This window comes from Vipera berus, assembly GCF_964194415.1.
Source record: "Vipera berus genome assembly, chromosome: 3".
NCBI classification, from domain to species: domain Eukaryota; kingdom Metazoa; phylum Chordata; class Lepidosauria; order Squamata; family Viperidae; genus Vipera; species Vipera berus.
Genome location: NC_138204.1, coordinates 153,107,831 through 153,128,742, shown reverse-complemented (window position 1 = coordinate 153,128,742; position 20,912 = coordinate 153,107,831). Strand labels below are relative to the sequence as shown.

At 38.5% G+C, this 20,912-nt stretch overlaps 1 protein-coding gene across 1 annotated transcript in view; it reads left to right on the top strand.

Annotated features, from left to right (window-relative positions):
• Positions 1-20,912, top strand: part of DCDC2 (doublecortin domain containing 2) — a gene marked incomplete at both ends in the record, with an annotated part of 52,507 nt that overhangs the window by 18,641 nt on the left and 12,954 nt on the right. The window contains 3 exons of the mRNA XM_081325389.1: positions 2,135-2,149; positions 13,363-13,439; positions 13,796-13,927. Coding sequence (XP_081181515.1) covers positions 2,135-2,149; positions 13,363-13,439; positions 13,796-13,927 — 224 coding nt within the window. The remainder of the gene's footprint in view (positions 1-2,134; positions 2,150-13,362; positions 13,440-13,795; positions 13,928-20,912) is intronic.

Below are 20,912 nucleotides of genomic sequence, written 5' to 3'. Positions count from 1 at the left end.
GATGATAAGGACATCATTTCTGGGTGTTAGTTCTATAAGGTGCTGTAGAGCTTCATAGAACCGGTCAATTTCATCCTCTTCAGCACCGGTGGTTGGGGCATAGACTTGGACTACTGTGATATTGAATGATTTGCCTTGGATTCGAACTGAGATCATTCTGTCATTTTGAGGATTGTATCCCAGTATTGCTTTTCCTATTTTTTTATTGACTATGAAGGCTACTCCATTTCTTCTGAGGGATTCTTGCCCGCAGTAGTATACCTGATGGTCATCTGAATTAAATTCACCCATTCCTGTCCATTTTATTTCACTGATACCTAAGATGTCAATGTTTAGTCTTGTCATCTCTTGTTTGACTACGTCCAGCTTTCCTTGATTCATGGATCTTACATTCCAGGTTCCTATGGAGAAAAAATCTTTACAGCATCAGACTTTCCTTTCACCACCAGACATATCCACAGCTGAGCATCCTTTCGGCTTTGGCCCAGTCGCTTCATTCTTTCTGGCGCTACTAGTACTAGCCCTCTGCTCTTCCCCAGTAGCATATTGGACGCCTTCCGATCTGAGGGGCTCATCTTCCAGCGTCATATCGTTTTGCCTTTTGGTACTGTCCATAGGGTTTTCATGGCAAAGATACTGGAGTGGGTTGCCATTTCCTTCTCCAGTGGATCACGTTTTGTCAGAACTCTCTGCTATGACCTGTCCGTCTTGGGTGGCCCTGCACGGCATAGCTCATAGCTTCATTGAATTACGCAAGCCCCTTCGCCACGACAAGGCAGTAATCCATGAAGGGGCCAACCACTTAATGAGCTCCATATCATGTTGGGATCCTTAGGCCCATTAGCAAAACCATGCCTTCAGGTTGCCTTTCGAAAGAGAGCCAATCTTATTTATGTAGTGGTGATGTTCCCCAGAAAGGGAGCCACGTGAAGAAGGCCCTTCTTCTTGGTCCCATCAGATGACCCTCATTTTTTTAAAAATTTTAATTCCATTTATATCCCGCCCTTCTCCGAAGACTCAGGGTGGCTTACAAGCTTAGCAGTAGCCTTCATTCTATGTATATGCCTGCTTATTAGGGCTTTCACCCCCCCCCCCCCAAGCGGCATTATTACAAAGTCAGCTTAATTGCCCCCAACAATCTGGGTCCTCATTTTACCTACCTCGGAAGGATGGAAGGCTGAGTCAACCTTGAGCCTGGTGGGATGCGAACCTGCACTAATTGCAGGCAGCTGGTGTTACTTAAGGAGGCATTAGCCCACTGCTCCACCAAGGCTCTGTGGATCCTTTAAGAGAAAGGATCCAATATGTACCCCTACATCTTTGTTCTGATGGGTTGAATAGATATCACTGGGGAAAGATGGTCTCTTTGAATAACCTGGCTCCAGATCAGGGATTTAAAGATAACAACCAACACCTTGAATTGAACCTGGAAGCAAACTGACAGCCAATGCAGAATAGAAATATCTAACTCTTGAGGTAGAAGCTTGAATCTTGTACTGCTTAAAGAATAGGTATATGCTATATATGTTATATGTGGTATATTGCGAAGTTATGACCAAGGTGCTAAACATATCATTTTGTTTTTTATCTTGAAAAACACACAACATGATTTAAAATCTTGGTTAATTAACATCACATTATGATACCATAATCAAAAGAGCTGAAAAATGTTAATATATTAATACTGTTAATTTAACATTTAATTTAACATTTTCAGGCCATACTTTATAAACTGAGTTTACTTTACACTTGTGTTTGTACCCTATTGATTGGATAGTTATGGAAGGTATTTATTATACAGAGCAAAATCATTGAAGAAGTTACACTTTTTTGCACCTTATTGATTGACTCAGAGCCTTAATGAAAGCCCCCAAATGCTAAAGGCTGAAGCCTGAGAATGTGAGAGTAATAATTAATGATTTTTTTTAATTTTTTTAATTGTTTTTAAATAAAAAATAATTTTCATTTCTGAGCAATGTATATCTTGTTCATTAATATTGAAATGACAGCATCAAGAAAACATTGTTAATAAACATGATATTGAGTGAACTGCATAAAACTTTATATACTATATGTGGTGTACTGCAAAGTTATGACCTAGTTGCTAAACATGTTTTTTTTTTTTTGCCAACAGTTATCTCTGGAAGATGTAAGTGTCTATACTGGCTATTTATACATTTATTATTAAAATATTGCCGAAATATTTGACAGTCTATATGGCTGCATGTAAAGCATCCAACTCTTGAAAGCAGAAAGTAGAATGTAAACACCTAAAATAAAATCAGGATGAATGTCATCATATGTCACTATGAGTAATGTCTGACTATATGTGCATAAGTTGAGAATTGTTAATGACTTTCCTACATCCAATCAGTGATGTAGGCTTTTGTATGCATAGTCCCTAGGAACTGCTTTTTCACTGGGAAACTGATTTTAGACCTTTCTTTTCCCCTGCACTCCTCTGAAGAACTTCACTTTGCAGTTGTAGACAATTAATCACAGCTGGAATTTCAGAACTCCACAGCATTTTATTTTATTTTATTTTAATTACATTTATATCCCGCCCTTCTCCGAAGACTCAGGGCGGCTTACAAGCTTAGCAGTAGCCTTCATTCTATGTATATGCCTGCTTGTTAGGGCTTTCACACACACCCCAAGCGGCATTATTACAAAGTCAGCTTAATTGCCCCCAACAATCTGGGTCCTCATTTTACCTACCTCGGAAGGATGGAAGGCTGAGTCAACCTTGAGCCTGGTGGGATGCGAACCTGCACTAATTGCAGGCAGCTGGTGTTACTTAAGGAGGCATTAGCCCACTGCTCAAGTTGATATAGATGTGTGCAATACAGTATATTCCTACATCTTTTTATTTGAAGGGTTTTAAAAGTATTTTCTATTTGTTGGCATTTATTTTAGATCTGCTGGGCTCATACTGGGAAACTGTGTGCTTTTTTGGTTTTACTGTAGCTTTTCAAACTGAGGTCTGGTGAAAATATTTTTTTTTTACTTAATCACCTCTGCCCATGAAAAATGAGGAAAAACCCTGGCATGAATTGTTTAAACTGTACAGGTAGTCTGCGTTTATTGATCATTGTTGAAACTGGTAACTTAGTCATTAAGTGAAGTGCTCACTAAGTGAAACCATGACTGTGTTTAAGATCTTACTTCACAGTACTTACTTTGCTTTACAGACCTGTGAAGGTTGTAAATGTGAGAATTGTTCACAACATTTCTTTTCTGTCACAATCATAACTGCAAATGTTTGCAGTATGAGACAGTCACTAATTGAGGATTACCTGTACCTTTATTTACTGTTTCTGGCAAGGAAGTTAAAGTCAAAATTTAAAATAAAATATTGAATCAAGCAAACTCTTTTTTAAATGAATATGTCATTTTTAAAATGGAAGATTGTTTGAAAGGTCATTTACATTGTTAAACCAAGTTGGTTAGTGCCTTGGTGGAAATCTACCAGGAAATACCATGGTTATAACTACATTTGGAGCTAAAATAAGCAGAAGCCATTAGCAAACTATTTCCACATTGTGGTTGAGTAAACTGCTTGCAGGTGTCCATAAAGTCACCAGAAATTGAACTACTCTAGAAAGAGAACTTACTTTTGTATCTCAGATATTGGAAAAACACTGCAAGTTACTTTTGGGGTTAAACTACTAACTAATTTACCTACAGGTAGTCCTCGACGTACAACCATTTGTTTAGCGACTACTCAAAGTTATGATGGCACTGAACAAAGGGACTTAGGACTTGTGTCTAAAGTTATAGCCCTTGCAGTATCCATGTGCTCATGTGATCAAAATATGGGCCCTTGACATCACCCACACTTACAACTACAGGGGTGCTGCAACTCCAGCATCCCTTTCTGTATGTCCTTTGTGGCACCTATTGCCCTATGCTCTGTTGCCCCAGCTCACCTTTACTGTTTTCTAGTTCCCATTGCTAATGAGACATGCCTGGCATGGCTGCTAGGCCATGCCAGGACTGGCTTTGCATTGTAAAGAAGAAAAAAGAGGCTGTTTTTGCTTCCCCCCCCCACTCTTTTTCACAATGCAAAGCCAGCACTAGACCCACCCAGCAGCTCTTTGCAAAGGGGCATGTTGGCACGGTGCATTCGGGGATTGCTTTCAGGTTTCCCCCCCTCCCTTTTTCACAGCATGAAGCCTGCCCCCAGTCTGGCTCCGCAGCCAGGCCCAGTAGGCCTTGTCAGCTCTGGGATAGTAAGAAGGCAGCGAATGTCAGCTGGGATAGCAGAGGACAGGGCACCAGAGGTCTTGAAGTGCCGGGTGATGTAATGAAATATGAGCATGACGTTGTGGGATGGTGGGAAGAGATACTGCCCAGGAAACAATCTCAGAGAGGCAGGACCCCAATAGATTAACAGTGAGAGAGAGAAACTTAGGAAGGACCTGCCGTAATTGTTTAGGGCAGGGGTGTCAAACTCAATTTCATTGAGGGCCGCATCAACATTGTAGTTGCCCTCGGGGCCGGGTGGGTATGGCTAGGGTGGGCGTGGCCTACTGGGTGGGCGTGGCCAGCTCTACATCGTTCGCATCAAGGGTGCCTATGGGGGCTTGGGCAGGAGTGGGACAGATCTGAGGATCTCTGGCAGAAGGAGGGTCTCTCGGCCAGGGCCAAGGCAGTGGGGGCCGTTCCCTCACTATTTCCAGGATGGCTTCGCGGGCCGCATGAAACCACTTCGCGGGCCAGATCTGGCCCCCGGGCCTTGTGTTTGACATGTCTGGTTTAGGCAATTACAGTAAAATGGCGAGGGGTTTGTACCTTCCGACTTGCAAGATTCTGTTAATGTAGCTTCACAATAAAGTAGAATTAGTTCATCTATTCATGTTTCCTATATGGTTTACTTGGGCGGGCCGACAGGTAGTAAGTGTGATTTGGACTAAGCTGTGGTGACTGAGGTTTCCCAGACTATGGAAAGCAGCTCCAGAGCTATCCGGTTCTGGGGCTGCTTGCCATCCTGCATGTAGGGTGTAGGGCAGCCCAGAGGGCAAAGATGAGGAAAAGGTAGGAATGGCTTGGATGTCCTTGGCTAATGACTGGTAAAATTTGCTGAATAATGGCAATAAGGTTTGCTGGGATTGCAGTTGCTAAGCAATGTGGTCACCATGAAGAAGACCATATCCTCCCCAAAATTTGTAGGGCATGCTACTCTATACAAATTGGAAGCAAACCCCACACTCAATAATGAAGATGTTATCTACTTGTGTAATGCAATTCAGAGAGAATCAAGAATTCCACATAAAAAAATAAAACATAGCCAAATCTAATTGACAGCAACACCATTATTCATTTCTATCCATACCTTATTCTTGGAATCTATCTTTGCTTCCATCATGTCCATCTATGACTTTGTAAAATGACTTTTATTTTTTAGAATTTATATCTGTCTCTTTGAGAAGCTCATCAGCTCTCTCCAATCACAACTTTCTTGGTTTTTTCCTCTTCCTCTCAATTCATTCAGTCATTTTGTGTGTACAGTATATAACATAACATAATATGATATGATATAAGTATTGGAATGCAATCCTGATTTATTGTCTCTGTAAAACCAAACTCAATTTACTTTTTTTGTAATGGTCATATGACCATTCAGTCAAACATTCATTTAGTACACATTTATTCTTAACCCTACTGCTTCATTGTTGACCATATTGCTTCATTTTTGACCCTATTCAATCTTTAATAGTCCAATTATGATTGCAGTTATGTAATTTCCCCCACTCCTAATTTTTATGAAACCTAATTAGAAATGACAGTCATCTTGAACAGAGGACAGATGTCAGAGTTGTTTAATCTTCTCCCTATCATCCATTTGTCTACTGTATTGTGTAGTGGGTCCGACGCAAGAGAGACGCCAGCCGGTGTGTGAGTTCAGCTCTTTATTGGAAGGGGAAGTGAACTGAGGAATGAGGGCTACCTGGCCTCCTTATATACCTGGCCAGGAAAGCTAACAGCCAATGGGGTTGGCCCTAGGTTTCCCGCCGAAACTGTCCAGGCCAACGCCCCCTGATGGCTGTTGCTATGCAGATGCCTGCATACATAACATACTGAGTATCTTATAGTTTCTGCTTCAACCTCACTGAAGGAAAGACACTCAAATGTGTGGGATAGGAATGAAATTTAGATCAGGCAAATGATTAACAGGACTAAAGAATTCCTTTCTTTTCCCATGTTACCAGTTTTCCCCTTAATATTTCACTTTTGTGCAAGCTTTTCATTAATGGAGAGAGAATTTCCACAGAAAATGTAACTATCTATGCTGGTTCATAAATAACCTATGCTGACTGTAAATGATCTAACAATATAAAAATTAAATTTTGCTAGAGAACAGCACCAAAATGCCTTATTGGCTCACTGGAATCATATGGATTCCTTCTTGTGCTTAGGAATGCTGATTCTCAGGCAAGATAGATGTAGGCAGGCAGGCAGGCAGGCAGACAGACAGACAAGATATATGAGTAGTTACTCTGTCTGAGTGTATGCACTTATGCATTCAGCACAAGAATTTGTTACAGCTTTTTTTGCACCTACTTGGTTGGTACTTGAGGATTAATCCATAATTGATCTATAGAAATTATATTCTTAGTACCAATAGATAACTTTTCCAAATAATCATTGAATGGAAGAAGTGAGGGATAACCTTATACTTGATTTCTGTATATTCCACTGATTTTCTGAAACAGATCATGCATGTATATAACCTGCAAGAGCTATCCCTTTGCAGACGAGATTGGAAAATTAGCATGAATCTATTACCCTGCTTGGCATGATCTTCAGTAATGGGGAAAGAGATAATTTTTCAAGGTGTATCTGTTTCAAAATAATCTATAGAAATTATTTCATAGGAATTAATATCATTGGGAAATCAATATAAAAAGACACAAGTCATGCCTTTTCTGGGAGAACCTTCTATATATAGAGTACCATCACAGAAAAGGATTTCTCCCTTGTAGAGATCCAGCTCTCCTCCTTTTGTGATAAAACGTGGAAGAGGGTTGTGTTTGTAAATTCATGGCAGCTGTGTTTTCATTCAGTATCTTTTATATTGAAGAATATCAGGTTTTTGAAACATTTTGAGATATGTGGGGAATGGTAAAGAAAGAGAGATTGCTGCAATCTGATAATTTGTTAATATAATGGCATGTAAGAGTGAAAGTAAGGTAGGCAGGAAACTGAATTGCAAAAATATTCCTGGGAAAGATGGCAATAGAGTATGAATGGTAAAGAGATACACAATACTGCTGTCAAAGCAAAAGCATCCAATGTTTTATGCATAGTAACGAGAAATCTGGCTTTGAGGCCCATGTTCCTTCATGTCTGCTCCTTGAAGTAAATTTCCCAATTTATCTATGATTTGTATGTAAATTATATTTATTTTTGCTCCCTTATTTGTAGTAAAAATAAATCTGTTGTCTTTAAGAGTAATAATTACTTCAATTGCAATGGGAGGAAAATTGTATGAAATCAAATGTTTCAAAAACACTGTTTTGAACAAACATTGCCCACTTTCTAAATATATATATATTTGTTGACATACATTTTGCTTTCAAAACAAAATTAAAGCTGGGATTCCCAGAAGATGAATTCATTTTTTTGTATTCTAGAATCAAAAAATAGATATAACCTGTCTCATACACATACGTGAACATAACAGAAAGACAAAGTTGGAAGGGATCTTGGAGGTCTGTCATTTATTTATTTATTTATTTATTTATTTATTTATTTATTTATTTATTTATTTATTTATTTATTTATTTATTTATTTGATTTATATACCGCCCTTCTCCCGAAGGACTCAGGGCAATAAAAATAAGAATACAGGATACAAGATTTAAAGTTAAATGATTGTGCCCAATGTAGTAAGTTAGTTAAAATAATGTTAAAACCCCAAACCCATCACACCAGGCCGGCTTGTTCGAATAGATAAGTTTTTAGATCACGCCGGAAGGAGTGAAGGTTGGGGGCCATCCGTAGTTCAGCCGGTAAGCGGTTCCAAAGGACTGGTGCGCCCACCGAGAATGCTCTCCCCCTGGGGGTCACCAGTCGACATTCTCTGACCGGTGGTACCCTGAGGAGGCCCTCTCTGTGGGAGCATACAGGACGGAGGGAAGTTGACGCCGGCAGTAGGTGCTCCCGTAGGTAATCCGGACCCATGCCATGTAGGGCTTTATATGTCATCACCAGCACCTTGAATCTCACCCGGAAGGCAACTGGAAGCCAATGCAGCTCACGGAGCAGATGTGTAACATGGGAGTATCGGGAGACCCCCCAAAAGAACTCGCGCGGCTGCATTCTGTACCAGCTGAAGCTTCTGAGTGGTCCTCAAGGGCAGCCCCATGTAGAAGGGTTTTATTCCAAACCCTTCTTCAAACAGGAGACCCTGTACACATGGCTGTCCAATCTCTTAAAAACCTCCTGTGATGGAGCACTCACAACTTCTGAAGGCCAACTGTTCCACTTATTAATTGTTTTGACTGTCAGAAAATTTCTCTTTATTTCTATATTGGATCTCTTCTTGGTAAGTTTCCATACATTGCTTCTTGCCCTGTGTTCAGGTACTTTGGAGAATAGGTTGACTCCCTCTTTTTAGTGGCAGCCTCTCAAATATTGTGCTATTGTGCTATCGTGCCACTCCTAGTCCTTACTCTTCTTTAGACTAGAACAGACATGTTAAACACAAGGCCCGGGGGCCAGATCCGGCCCGCGAAGTGGTTTCATGTGGCCCGCGAAGCCATCCTGGAAACAGTGAGGGAACGGCCCCCACTGCCTTGGCCCTGGCCCAGGGACCCTCCTTCTGCCAGAGACCCTCAGATCTGTCCCACTCCTGCCCAGGCCCCCATAGGCACCCTTGATGCGAACAATGTAGAGCTGGCCATGCCCACCCAGTAGGCCATACGCACTCTAGCCACGTCCACCCAGTAGGCCACACCCACCCTGGCCATACCCACCCGGCCCCCTGAGGGCAACCGCAATGCTGATGCAGCCCTCAATGAAATTGAGTTTGACACCCCTGGACTAGAACATACCCAATTCCAGCAACCGTTCTTTATGTTTTAGCCTCCAGTCCCCTAATCATCTTTGTTGCTCTTCTCTGCACTCTTTCTAGAGTCTCTTTTTATATCGTGGTGACCAAAACTGAATGAAATATTCCAAGTGTGGGCTTACATCACACTACATGCTACATTTTGAATGCAAACACTTGAATTATAAAACATGTTTTGAGTTTTAGTACATTTTAAGGTATTCCATTTGGTATCTAAATGTTGAATAGATAGTTTTTTGAGGAATGGAATGAAGTATAGGCCAATGCAATGCACTTTACAAATCAGCATAACTTTGCAAATCTCAAATGCCCCAGTCATACCATGTACTCCCATAGGATTGCCTTATTTTAGAACCTGTTGTTTTCTAGAAACGCTAAGGCAGTCTGAAGTATTAATGATTTATTATTAGAGACTTGTCTAAAAAGAGGTTTCTGCAATATTTATATTTGTGATACAGAATTTTCCAGAAGTATTTAAAGATACTACACCATCAATAATAAGTTCAGATAATTTATTACTAATTAAGAGCAAGGGGTTATACTTGGACTTTTACTGGCAAGCTAGGAATCATACTCCAATAAATTGATTTGTGTGTATGTGTGTGTGTGTGCACGCGCATGTGCTCGCTCACATACTTTTGAATCGGTATTGACTCCTGGCGACTACCTGGACATTTTTTTTCAGTTTTCTTCCCTAGGTTTTGGAAGTGTTTGCCGCTGCCTTTTAATTTCTAGGGCTGAGGGAAAGTGAGTAGATCAGGAGCAAAAATGTTGAGACAGGACGAACACTAAGTATGATTTTATCCCAATTAATTTAAACATTATTTACATTAATTAAATTCAGTTAATATGAGTACAGTATTTCTTGCATACTTATTCTATTATCATATGTTTATTCTGTTATATTAAAATAATAAATTGAGAGCAGTTTTTGAAAGGACTCTAGGGAAATTTCACATTCAAGGCTCTTGTGGGTACTGTTGATGTATGTGTAGCTTAGACAACTGTCCTCTATAATATGTTTCCTTGTTGAGACAATTTGTTAGGTTTCATCAGCATGGAGAGAATATAATTGCACACTCTTGGGAATATTTTGAGTGACTTGTTAATAGTATAGCTCTTCAATATATAGGACAAAGATTTTTGAAAGAGTCATAAAAATGCAGAGTATATAGAAAAGTGTGGTGGAATCTACAGCTAGACTGAAGGGAGGTATTAAGAGGGGGCCAAGCTTAGAGTCCTTGCAGTGCAGGAAGCGGCACAGGCCTGACTTTCCCCAGAATCCCTGAAGTCTTATCTGACCATTCCCAAGGGAATGCAGCTAGTCCAATGAGATTCTTGTAACATAGTGACTAGCAATAAAGCTTCTGCTTGAGACTTAATCATGAGTGGTTCTGGCTGCTTGTGCCTGACAAAAAAGTATGATTTTAAAGTAGTGGTACATCCCAACTTTGTCAACCAAGTTTTTAAATGGTTTTTAGAATAAGTGGGCAGTTTGAATCTCTTATAATTGTACATATTGGTTATTGAATATCTCCAAAGGCCTTTCAGCATTGGATTTTTGAAAGGATTGAAATTGGAAGCATATTTATTGAAAAAAATCTGTTTTTAGAATGCATATATAAAAGTGCTGATGCTATATGGGTTTTACTTTTTGTTTCTAGTAATTAGTACCAAAAAAGATTTTAACTATGGATAGCTATCAAATGGGAGAATATCTTCAAACAAAGAAAACATGTTATGTAATTTCCTATATATTCCCAAATGCTTATTTTACGGTATTTATTCATGTATGTGTTTAAAGAACATAATTTTATAAATTAATAATTAAGAAAAAGATGAAAAGAATTCATATTTATATAGACATCTAAATATATAATCCTGAATAATATAGTATTATTTGTATGATTTTCAGGTTTATGTTCTGCACAAAATCTTGGTTCCAAATAAGGAGCTTAGATCAAAAACCAATCAATTTCAACCAATTAATCTCAGCTACAAATTGGAAATTACTATGCTTCAAAGCAGAAGCAGCATGGAAGAAAAAAAACTGATTTATTTCAACACTAACGAAGCTAAAAAGTTATGATGTCAATATAAAAATCGGATTCAAAACCCACTGGGTTTCAGAATTCTGGAGAAGTTAAACACTGTTTTGTGGCAGTTCTCTTCTAATGATTACTGTACAATAGAGGAAGAAAAGCATGGACAGGCAGTTCTTGGTTAATGATAGAAACTGGGACACAGATTTCTGCCACTAAGTCATGGGGCCATAAAGTGTGATGTGGCAATCATACGATGCGAGATGCAAATCCTTGTTGACATTGTTAACTGAATCCCATTGCTTGTTATGTAGGACCCATCCTTATCCAAGCTGGCTTGGTCTCTCCCAGCCCTGAGCCTTGGTAAGATAAGGGACTGCCTGCTCTTGAACTCCCTTCAACTGCCTTTCTCCCCCACCACCTGACCCTTTGGCCTTCCATCTGCCTGCTGTCCACAACTTCCCTCAACACCCAGCTCTGCCCACCACACTTTGTACCACTACTGTGAACCAGCCAGGGGCCCTGTTTAGACATCATTCAGGCCCCCTGTTTGTGTCCCATCCAGGGTCTTCTTTCACACAAAAAATGCTTGGCATGTGAAAGAAAGATTTAAGGCTGCTGGCATGAAAAAAAGGCACTGGTGACAACAGAAATACTGAATGCTGGAATGCCAAAGGACATCCTGGGCAGAGCACAGAAGAAACCCCAGCTGCACCATCATGAAAGAAGTCCCCGTCTAGTACCGTAGTTGTGTGCTATGTGGTGGGCATAAGTGGTGATGGGCAAGGCTGGGTGGTAAGGGAAATTGACCTCAGTGGAAGGCAGCCAGCCAAAGGGTGGTCCTAATTGCAGGTGGGTCTGAGTGGGCTTGAATTTTGTTCATGTGACTATAGGCATGCTGCAACAGCCAGAACTTTGAGTGGTTGGTGAACAAATGGATGAATGTTCAGGAGGACTACCTGTATTCTGCTTTTTGTCAGTTGGAATGCAGTATGAAAAGTCTGAGATTGCTATTTATCTATGTAACTATAACATTATTATTTTTAAAATTCCATTTATATCCCGCCCTTCTCCGAAGACTCAGGGTGGCTTACAAGCTTAGCAGTAGCCTTCATTCTATGTATATGCCTGCTTATTAGGGCTTTCACACACACCCCAAGCGGCATTATTACAAAGTCAGTTTATTGCCCCCAACAATCTGGGTCCTCATTTTACCTACCTCGGAAGGATGGAAGGATATATAGTATTTAATCATACTATATATAGTATTTAATCATACTATCATACTATATAAAAATAACATATTTAAAATGGGCCTGTGTCTGTATAGTATATGTAAAGTACACATACGCACAAGTACATACATAAACACAAATCTTGTGATTGTTCCTTTTCTCTTACTCCTGGTTCTGTGTCCTGATCGAGTTCTAAAATAACATTGTCATGCAATATCTTTTCCATTTCCTGATATTTTTGTCTGCTTGTCATGATTACAGTTCAATAATGTTAGTGAAGCATACTTTTTGCGTTTAAAATGTAAAACTGGTTCGTGGGTTCAAATAAAACACAGTCTGAAAGCATAGGTGGAAGTTTTCTTCTCAAATCTTGCTGAGTTGCGTATCTAGTAACTCCAATTTCTTATTTTGGGCATAAAGAAAATTGACGAATTAATCTCAGGAATCATGGTGTGTTGAAAGAGCACACTGCAGTTTAATAATTTAATACATATTACATCCAAATTACTCTTAAGCAGCATTTACAACAGATAGCATATTTCAACATTTTTGAATATAAGAAACTTTAAAGATAAACATAACCTTTTCCAGTTAGTGGCACTAGGTCATAGTGACAAATGAGAGAGATGTCTTTCCGAGCCACTAGGCATGAACTATGTAAAACAGCTAAGAAATTAGTAGAACTGACAACAGTGGGAGGGCAGCATTTCTGTGATTGCTCATTCCACAACATCCCCTGGCATATTAATAATGGCACTAATTCACTTCTGAAGCTCAAGTCAATTACGTAGCAACAAGAAAAACCAAAGGCTGGATGAGAAAAGCAAAAGAGAAACCTTGCAAATGCATATCTAAAAGGCCACTATAATTACACAGTGGTGTGCACTGTACCATTCTTTGATGTGCAAAGTCTTTTAAAATACTGATGGAAGAGATTTTTTAAAAATAGTTTTAAAACAAATTAATGTGGTATAAATACTTGACTTTCCTGGGTGGGGGTGTCTTTCAGGTGAAGCCAGTTACCCACAGCAGAATTAATGTGTCTGCACGCTTTCGAAAACCACTTCAGGAGCCATGCACTGTATTGTAAGTATTTATTTAAATCATTTATATTCTTATTTTAGCCGGAGAGTCTCTCAGTATAATGTACAGATTAATGAAAAGAGTTCCTGCCCTGCAGCTTACAGCCTAAAAAGACATAATAAAAAAGCAAAAGGTAGTAGAGTATAAAAAACAGAGATTATTCATGTGAACGTTCTTAACATTATAAAGATGTAAGTAGAATGCTTTTTTCTTTCCTTCATCTGGTGAAATGGCCACTGGGGGTGTGACCAAGTCTGAAAAAATTGACATATAAGCCAGCCTTGCTTGTTTTCTAATACCGTAAGCATGTTTATTGCTGAATATTCAGCTAATTGTTAGTTTTCTATAATTTTTTTTAGCCTGATTGCTAATGGTGATCTTGTAAACCCAGCAGTGCGTCTTTTCATCCCAAGAAAAGCACTAAATCAGTGGGATCGGGTTCTTGAAATGGTTACTGAAAAAGTTACACTCAGAAGCGGAGCTGTACATAGGTAAGATAAAATTGTCTATTACAGATACTATTGTACTTTCTGATACCTTCCTTTGCACTATAACTCAGCAGGAACAGCTTCTAATGGGAATGTGATGTAGAATTTTATATTTCCAACAGATTCTTTGTCACCTTTGTTACTTGATAGTAAGAAGTTCATGAAGCTTCTGTATGTGCATTTTCAGTATTCATTTGTTTGACAGTTGTTGCCTGGATTTCTGCTGGTGAGTAGAGTCCTGTAAGTGATTTTCTGTCTAGAGAAAATCCATAGGCTTTGGGGACATAAAGTATTTTCTGATTACAAAGGGGTGGTTGATGCTAAACATATTGCAGAAGTAAGTTTTGGTAGCAATAATATTATGAAGGTACATCTTTGCATCGGAAAGGGACAACTCATGGCGGCCGACTTGTCCCGGCCTACTCACCATGGGACAGGTCAGCATGAGATAACTCAAGTAGAATTTCAGCTCACCCCAGCCTTGCGGTCTTCTGCCTTGAGAAGGTTCAGATCTAAAGCAAGACAAGGCCTGCTGCAATTCACATGTCTCTTTCTTGAGTTATCCCCCATTGAATTGTCCTGCGGTGAGTTGGCTGTGGTGAATTGTCCCACAGTGAGTTGGCTGGGGCAAGTCGACCATGGCGAGATAGCTGTGGCGAGTTGTCCTACACCCTTCTTTATGGTGTTAGGGAGAAATCCAGATAGCATGCATATTATTAAGATCTATATAAGAAAGAAAGGCCCAGAAAGTGAAAGGAAATGTTTTATTTAGACACATATGTCAATAGTTTCTTTGCTTTAATTGTTTATTTGTTATTTTCAGAAATGTGTGTTGATTCAGTAAAGGTATTATCTAAATTAAGCAATAACTGGTTTTGACCATAATTTGACATGTTTATCCCCTTACGGCTGAAAGGGGCAGGGGTCAAAAAGTTATAGTCAAAAGAGATTTTCCTTATTCTCTGAGCATCTACTTTAGTTTTTCTAAAGTCAAGTAAAAATTCATTGCTTTCGTGGATGTTATGATCAGGCATAGAATCAACAGATGCTGATCAGAAAGCTGTTTCATTGGTGCTGGAGATAATATACAAGAACCTAACTTTTAGATCTTCAGTGCAAAATGTCTATTGTCTTATATTTAAAGCTCAATGCTTTAGCAACAATAAGCTTGCTAAACTCTAAGATATCAGAGATTTCAAACCAGAATGACTCTCTATTCTATAGACTTTATATCACTTCCTCCAAACATTAGATTTGTGAAGCTACTTTTATAGTTTCTGCTGTTGCCTTAGACTTTCCCTGCTCATATTTATAGGCTATTGCTTATGTGAGAGGCTAGACAAATTTCTCTAATTTGAGTAATGTCATTTCACTATGAAGGGATTCAGCATGAAAGTGCTTAAAAATAGATTAAAATATATGATTTCTGTTAACCTATGAACTGCATCTTCACATTAAATACAAACAGCTTTTTCTTGTTTCATTCACTACACAACACACTCCATTTCAAATACTAAAAATGTAGGAACAGGAATGTATAAACTACCTTTTCATATGGAGCTGGTTTCTCTCATAGGTAGTGGGAAAACCCATGAAACATGATCATATTTGGCATGAAAAGATGATTAGAACTGTTCAAAGAGTATGCAGTATAAGAATGTGCAGGTACTTATTTGGGGTATAAAAGTAGTATATTACCATAATTGTTTTTTTATACTCATCATTATATTATGCTTTCATTTTAAAGAAAAAAAAAACCCTTATGAGCAATTTGCAGGAATTGGACTAAATCAGATAGATTATACCTGTGGATTCAGTATAGCCTTTAGTTTGAGAAAATTTTTATGAAATGGACCCAAATTTTCCAAAATTATATCAGTACGGTACCTCAATTCATTTGGCATTTTTTTTAGTACCACATAGAATAGGTCTCTTTAACATCCTGTTTATCTCATTCTCTTTTCATATCACATTTGGGATGGCACTTATTACACAAATTATTTATTTTGGTTTATTTTACTGTATTTCTGCTTTTCTGTTTGAAGTAGCTCAAATATTATAAAATATCTCTTTTGGGGATTTCAGCTAGCATTTTTCTCATGAATAGAATAAACTGAGGGAACCTATTTATCCAAACATTTGTTAAGAACAGTTTAGCCCTCTGTTATGATCCTCTTCTCCATTCTAGCCAAACGAGTTATATTTGACAAACTTAAAGTTATGTCATTTAATTAATAATTGACAATATTGATGATCGCTTTTCCTTGTGAATGCTTTCCATTACACTGCAGTCTTTCTGCTTTTTCCTTTGTATTTTACAATTTTAAGAGCTAAATTATCTTATTTCTGCAAGATTTATGATGTGATTCTCAGTTACTTATCTTTAACCTTAGAAACTGCTTTGGAGGGTATATTAGTTTTGGATTATTGCATTTTAAGCCATTCTTAGGTAAGCTACTCTTAAGCAACTATTCAACACAAAGAATGAAAAACAAGTTCCAAATTGGTAGTCCCTTCTATTGCTATTATTCTTTTTTAGCGATAGTAACTCTGAAGGACATTAATTTCCAATTTACAATTGGGTTTTTTTGTGTTTTTTTTAGAATTGCTAACTCAATCCAAATCACTCCCTTTGTCTGTGGGAAAATTGTCGCAAATTACAATGCCATGATTCCGGGATGCTGTGATGTTATAATTGCAAAGCTTGTTGCCAAGCACCCGAATTCCAATCGCATGAGCACAGGAATGCTGCAATGGCCACAGCTATGAGGATCTGTCATTAGTAGCTCTCATTCAGTGGCACTGACTTGTGAGAAGGTGTCAGGGGAACATTGTAAATGAGGATCACGTGACTATCGCAGCGTGGCAGAGGTGCTGAACACAGCATGAAACGGCAAGAACTTTTCAAAATTTCATTTCCATGAGAGTGAGGGGTCCCAGCATTCTGCAAGTTAGCCCATTTGAAGTACCTTGGTTGATAAAATTTTGTCCTATGCTGCACCATTTTGCCGGTTAAAGGTTTCAGACATAAGAGTTTTAGTAGTGTGCAGTTAAGAGATATTTCAACAGTGCATTGTGCTTATTTATTTGGTTTTCCTAGTTTTCTATAAATCAAGTTTTTGTATTTGATATCTTAAGAGAGTACACGAAAGCTACTAAAATTCATTACTGTTTAATAATTAACAGGTTAGTTACTGTGATTTATTGTAACTCCGTTAGTCAAAATTCCAGTAAAGACTGTTAATTCTGATAAAGACAAAACTCTGTGTTAAATGAATGGGCAATTAATTTTTCAGTACAGCACAGCAACCATACTGGTTCTTTTCTTCTCTCAGTTATGCACTTCATTTATAGGATTAGCACAAATAATTGAGCCCATCTAATTGAAATATATTAGATTTGAAAATGAAGATGGAAACCCACTTATTTTATTGGCAAATAAAAATTACACAAGCTAGGGCAGGGGTAGGTAACCTTGGCTCTTTTATGACTCATGGACTTCAACTCCCAGAATTCCTGAGTTTAAGTCCATGAGTCATAAAAGAACCGAGGTTGCCTACCCCTGAGCTAGGGTATCAGATGAGGCGGTGTAGGAAAACAGCAGGAGCATGGTGCTAAAAAAGGGACGGTCGATTTGCAGCCCATAGTCTCTTATGTTTCTTGTCAAGCCCTACAGATTCAGTTTGCTGAAATGTAGTAGAATTGTCAATTTTTGGCGTGGATTTTTTCAATTTTAAAAGATGATGGGTGCACTTAAACCAAATGCTAAAATAATACAAAAGCAATAAAAAGGACCAGTGGTTGGATTCAAATATGTGAACAACCGGTTCTCTGTGTGGATGCCGCTTCCGGAAGTCCATTCTGGTCTTGGGCAACAAAAAATTAGCTACCGGTTCTGTCGAAGTGGTGCGAACTGGCTGAATCCCACCACTGAAAAGGACAGACATTTCTATTCTGACCTGTCAGTCAACATAATTGTATCACTATCATTGTGACCGTAGAAGACTAAAATAAAACAGAGTTTTTAAAAAGTGATCCCTGACTACAAAAATGTCATTTGCCTGTGGTCTAGGAACTGGGTGTCGAAATGACGCTACCATAGTGTTATCAGAGACACATACAGTAATGCCAAAATACTTTGTTTTTTTCTTAAATACAGAGCCCTAGAGCTATCTGTCAAGCGTATGTTTCACCTCTTCTGTCTTTCCTTAATGGGTTTTTTTTACTCATTAGAAAAAAGGATAGAAACAATAGTGGGGAAATATATAATACAATTATACTTGGCTTTCCCTCTCCAAATAATATTCTGTGAATAGCTTAGATGAGTTGGACAATAAAAGCCTTAGATAGAAGCACATTAAGGCTCATGTCATTATTTTTTTCATGAATTTTGAAAACCAGTGATAATCCCCATCCTAAATAGTTCTGCTGTACAGCTTTAGTTCATGGAAGAGTAATTCTACATCATTGATGTGTTAGAATCACAGCACTGGAAAATTAGCTAAATTTGTTTTTTGTTTTTTAAAAAATGAGGTACTGTGTATCAAGCCCATTTGATAAATTCTGCCCATACTACATATTTTTGTTTTAGAATATCATGGTGAATTTCAGTCAGCAAGCAGCAATTATATCTGAGATCCTCTACGATGAATATTTGTTTTGACTGTCAAAATATAGTTCTGCTAAGTACATAATAGCTGAATAAGTTATGGAAAGCTCAAATATTTAATATTTGTGTTCTATTTAACAAATCTGCTACTAGGTAATCAATATAAATCTAACAATTTATGTTGCTTTTAGTTTTAGCTTTGTTTTATGTTTTTGAAAAACTGAAACATTTTTCAATCTGAGAAGCATGTGGAAAAATTTAAATATTCAAGGACCAACATGGAGATCCATGGAGGAACTCCATTCTGTGTACTTACCCTGAAACTGTGCTTGATCCTTAAATACTACTTGCATCCGCAGAAAATTTTAAGGGTTTGATTTGTATCTTTATAGCTCAGTGTATATTTTGAACTACCCTATCAACATTTTGAATAATTTGGTAAATAAGCTGGCCTAATATCCCATCTAGTGGTTATTGTTAGCGGTGCAGATATGAAACTATTTCTCAAGCTATAGATGCCTTGGTATATAAGGCATTCTATTAAATCTGTATTTTTTTTAGCTATAATTTAGGTTGAGTGTTTCTGTGTGTCTGTGTGTGTGTGGTGGGGGTGCCTTCAAGTCAGTGTTGACTCCTGGTGACAAATCCCTGCAGTTTTCCTGGTAAGATTTCAGAAGTGGTTTTACATTATCTGCTTTCTAGGGCTGAGAAAGAATGAGTGGCCCGAGGCCACTCACTTGGCTTCATGCCTAAGGTGGGACTTGAAGTTGCACTCTCCCAGTTTTCTAGCCTGATGTCTTTACCACAGCACCAAAATTTCTCTCAATTTAATTAATAGTAAAGTGTTAAAATCAAGGCTGCCTGTGTACTAGTATTTTATGTACAGTAAAAAGCCATATTTTCTGGTGCTTCAACTTGATAAAAAAACAATGCTTATTAGTAACTTCAAGCCAGTTTCAAATGTGTTATCCTGACCAATGTAGTTGAGAGACGGCTAGGAATAGTTTTAAATACTTCTCCATTGGACAGATTATTAACATCTAGCTTTGGTCTGCATCATAGCACAGATATGGCATTGGTCACTCTGATGGATGACCTGCCAGAGCAGGGGTGTCAAACTCGCAACGTCATGTGATGTGTCACAGCGTATCGTGACTTTTTTTCCATGGCCAGAAATGTGGTGGGCGCGGTTTCAGCATGATGCTTCCGGCCCGCAAGAGCATGATAGGAGTAACATGTATGCAGTTGTGCTCCTAAAAATTGCAGTGGCCAGGCTATCCTCTCTAGTGCCCTCATGTTGGAGATATGAATTCAGCAGGAATCTTTCTTAGACGATATGTTCCTGACATAATCAAATGCTGAATATATTTCATGTGTTTATAGTAAAACATTTATCAAGAAATACATGAAAGTAGAAACTTGCTTTTATTTAACCTATATCCAGAAGAGAGAGAAGACAACAATTAAGTCTGAAGCACAGGTAAATTCTCTTGCCTCTTAAACATAGAGAGCCATTTAATTAACACTAGGACAGGTGGGAGTAACTACCACAGTTATGTGAAGAGTTTTCCCCTCATCCCCATCTCCCTCTCCCCTCCTACCCTTTGCAAACTGGATGAATTATGCTAATGGCTCTGATAATAGATTGAAACTGAATTTAGAGTAGTATGAGGTTTGGGGTTGGGAGAGGTCTCAACCAACTGAAGGGACTTTTCCTGTCACACAAGAGGGTGAAGGTCAGATCTGCAGTTCAAGGAAGCTTCTTGGCCCCATTCTTACCTTGAATGTTTTGTTCAGCATGGTAGTCAGGAGTGCCCATTTTTATCTGCAGAAATGGCCTTGAAAAAGATTTGCAAACCAGAGGAGCATGTATTATTTGTTTTGATTAAAGTGCATAGGTTTCCTTTTTCCTGTTTCTTCCCAAGTTAAATTCCGTATTTTTCTTACTACATTTAAATCTCTATATGATTAGACCCCTTCAACGTGATAGAACATCTTCCTCTGTATGCTGCTACTTGAGCATCACATTCTGAGCATCAGAGCTAAATGTCTTTGGAGATTTTTAAACATCCAGGTCATGGTTGCCCCAAATGGGCTGTTTCAAGAGACAGCTGGACGTCCTTGTTTTTCTTTGAAGATGTTTCGCTTCTCATTCAAGAAGCTTCTTCTGCTGTTATAGTTTCTTGCAAATGGCATCCTGGGAAGAAGTCCTCCTAGTGTCAACACGGGCTAGGATTTTGTTGGTGGCAGTTCTCTATTTCCAATCCCCCCCCCAGTTTATTTGCTCAGTCATTACATTGACATGATTTAAAAAATTGTGAAAAATTATTTTTATTCTTTAGTTTTTTCCTAAAAATTTATATCTTAATTACTCACAGC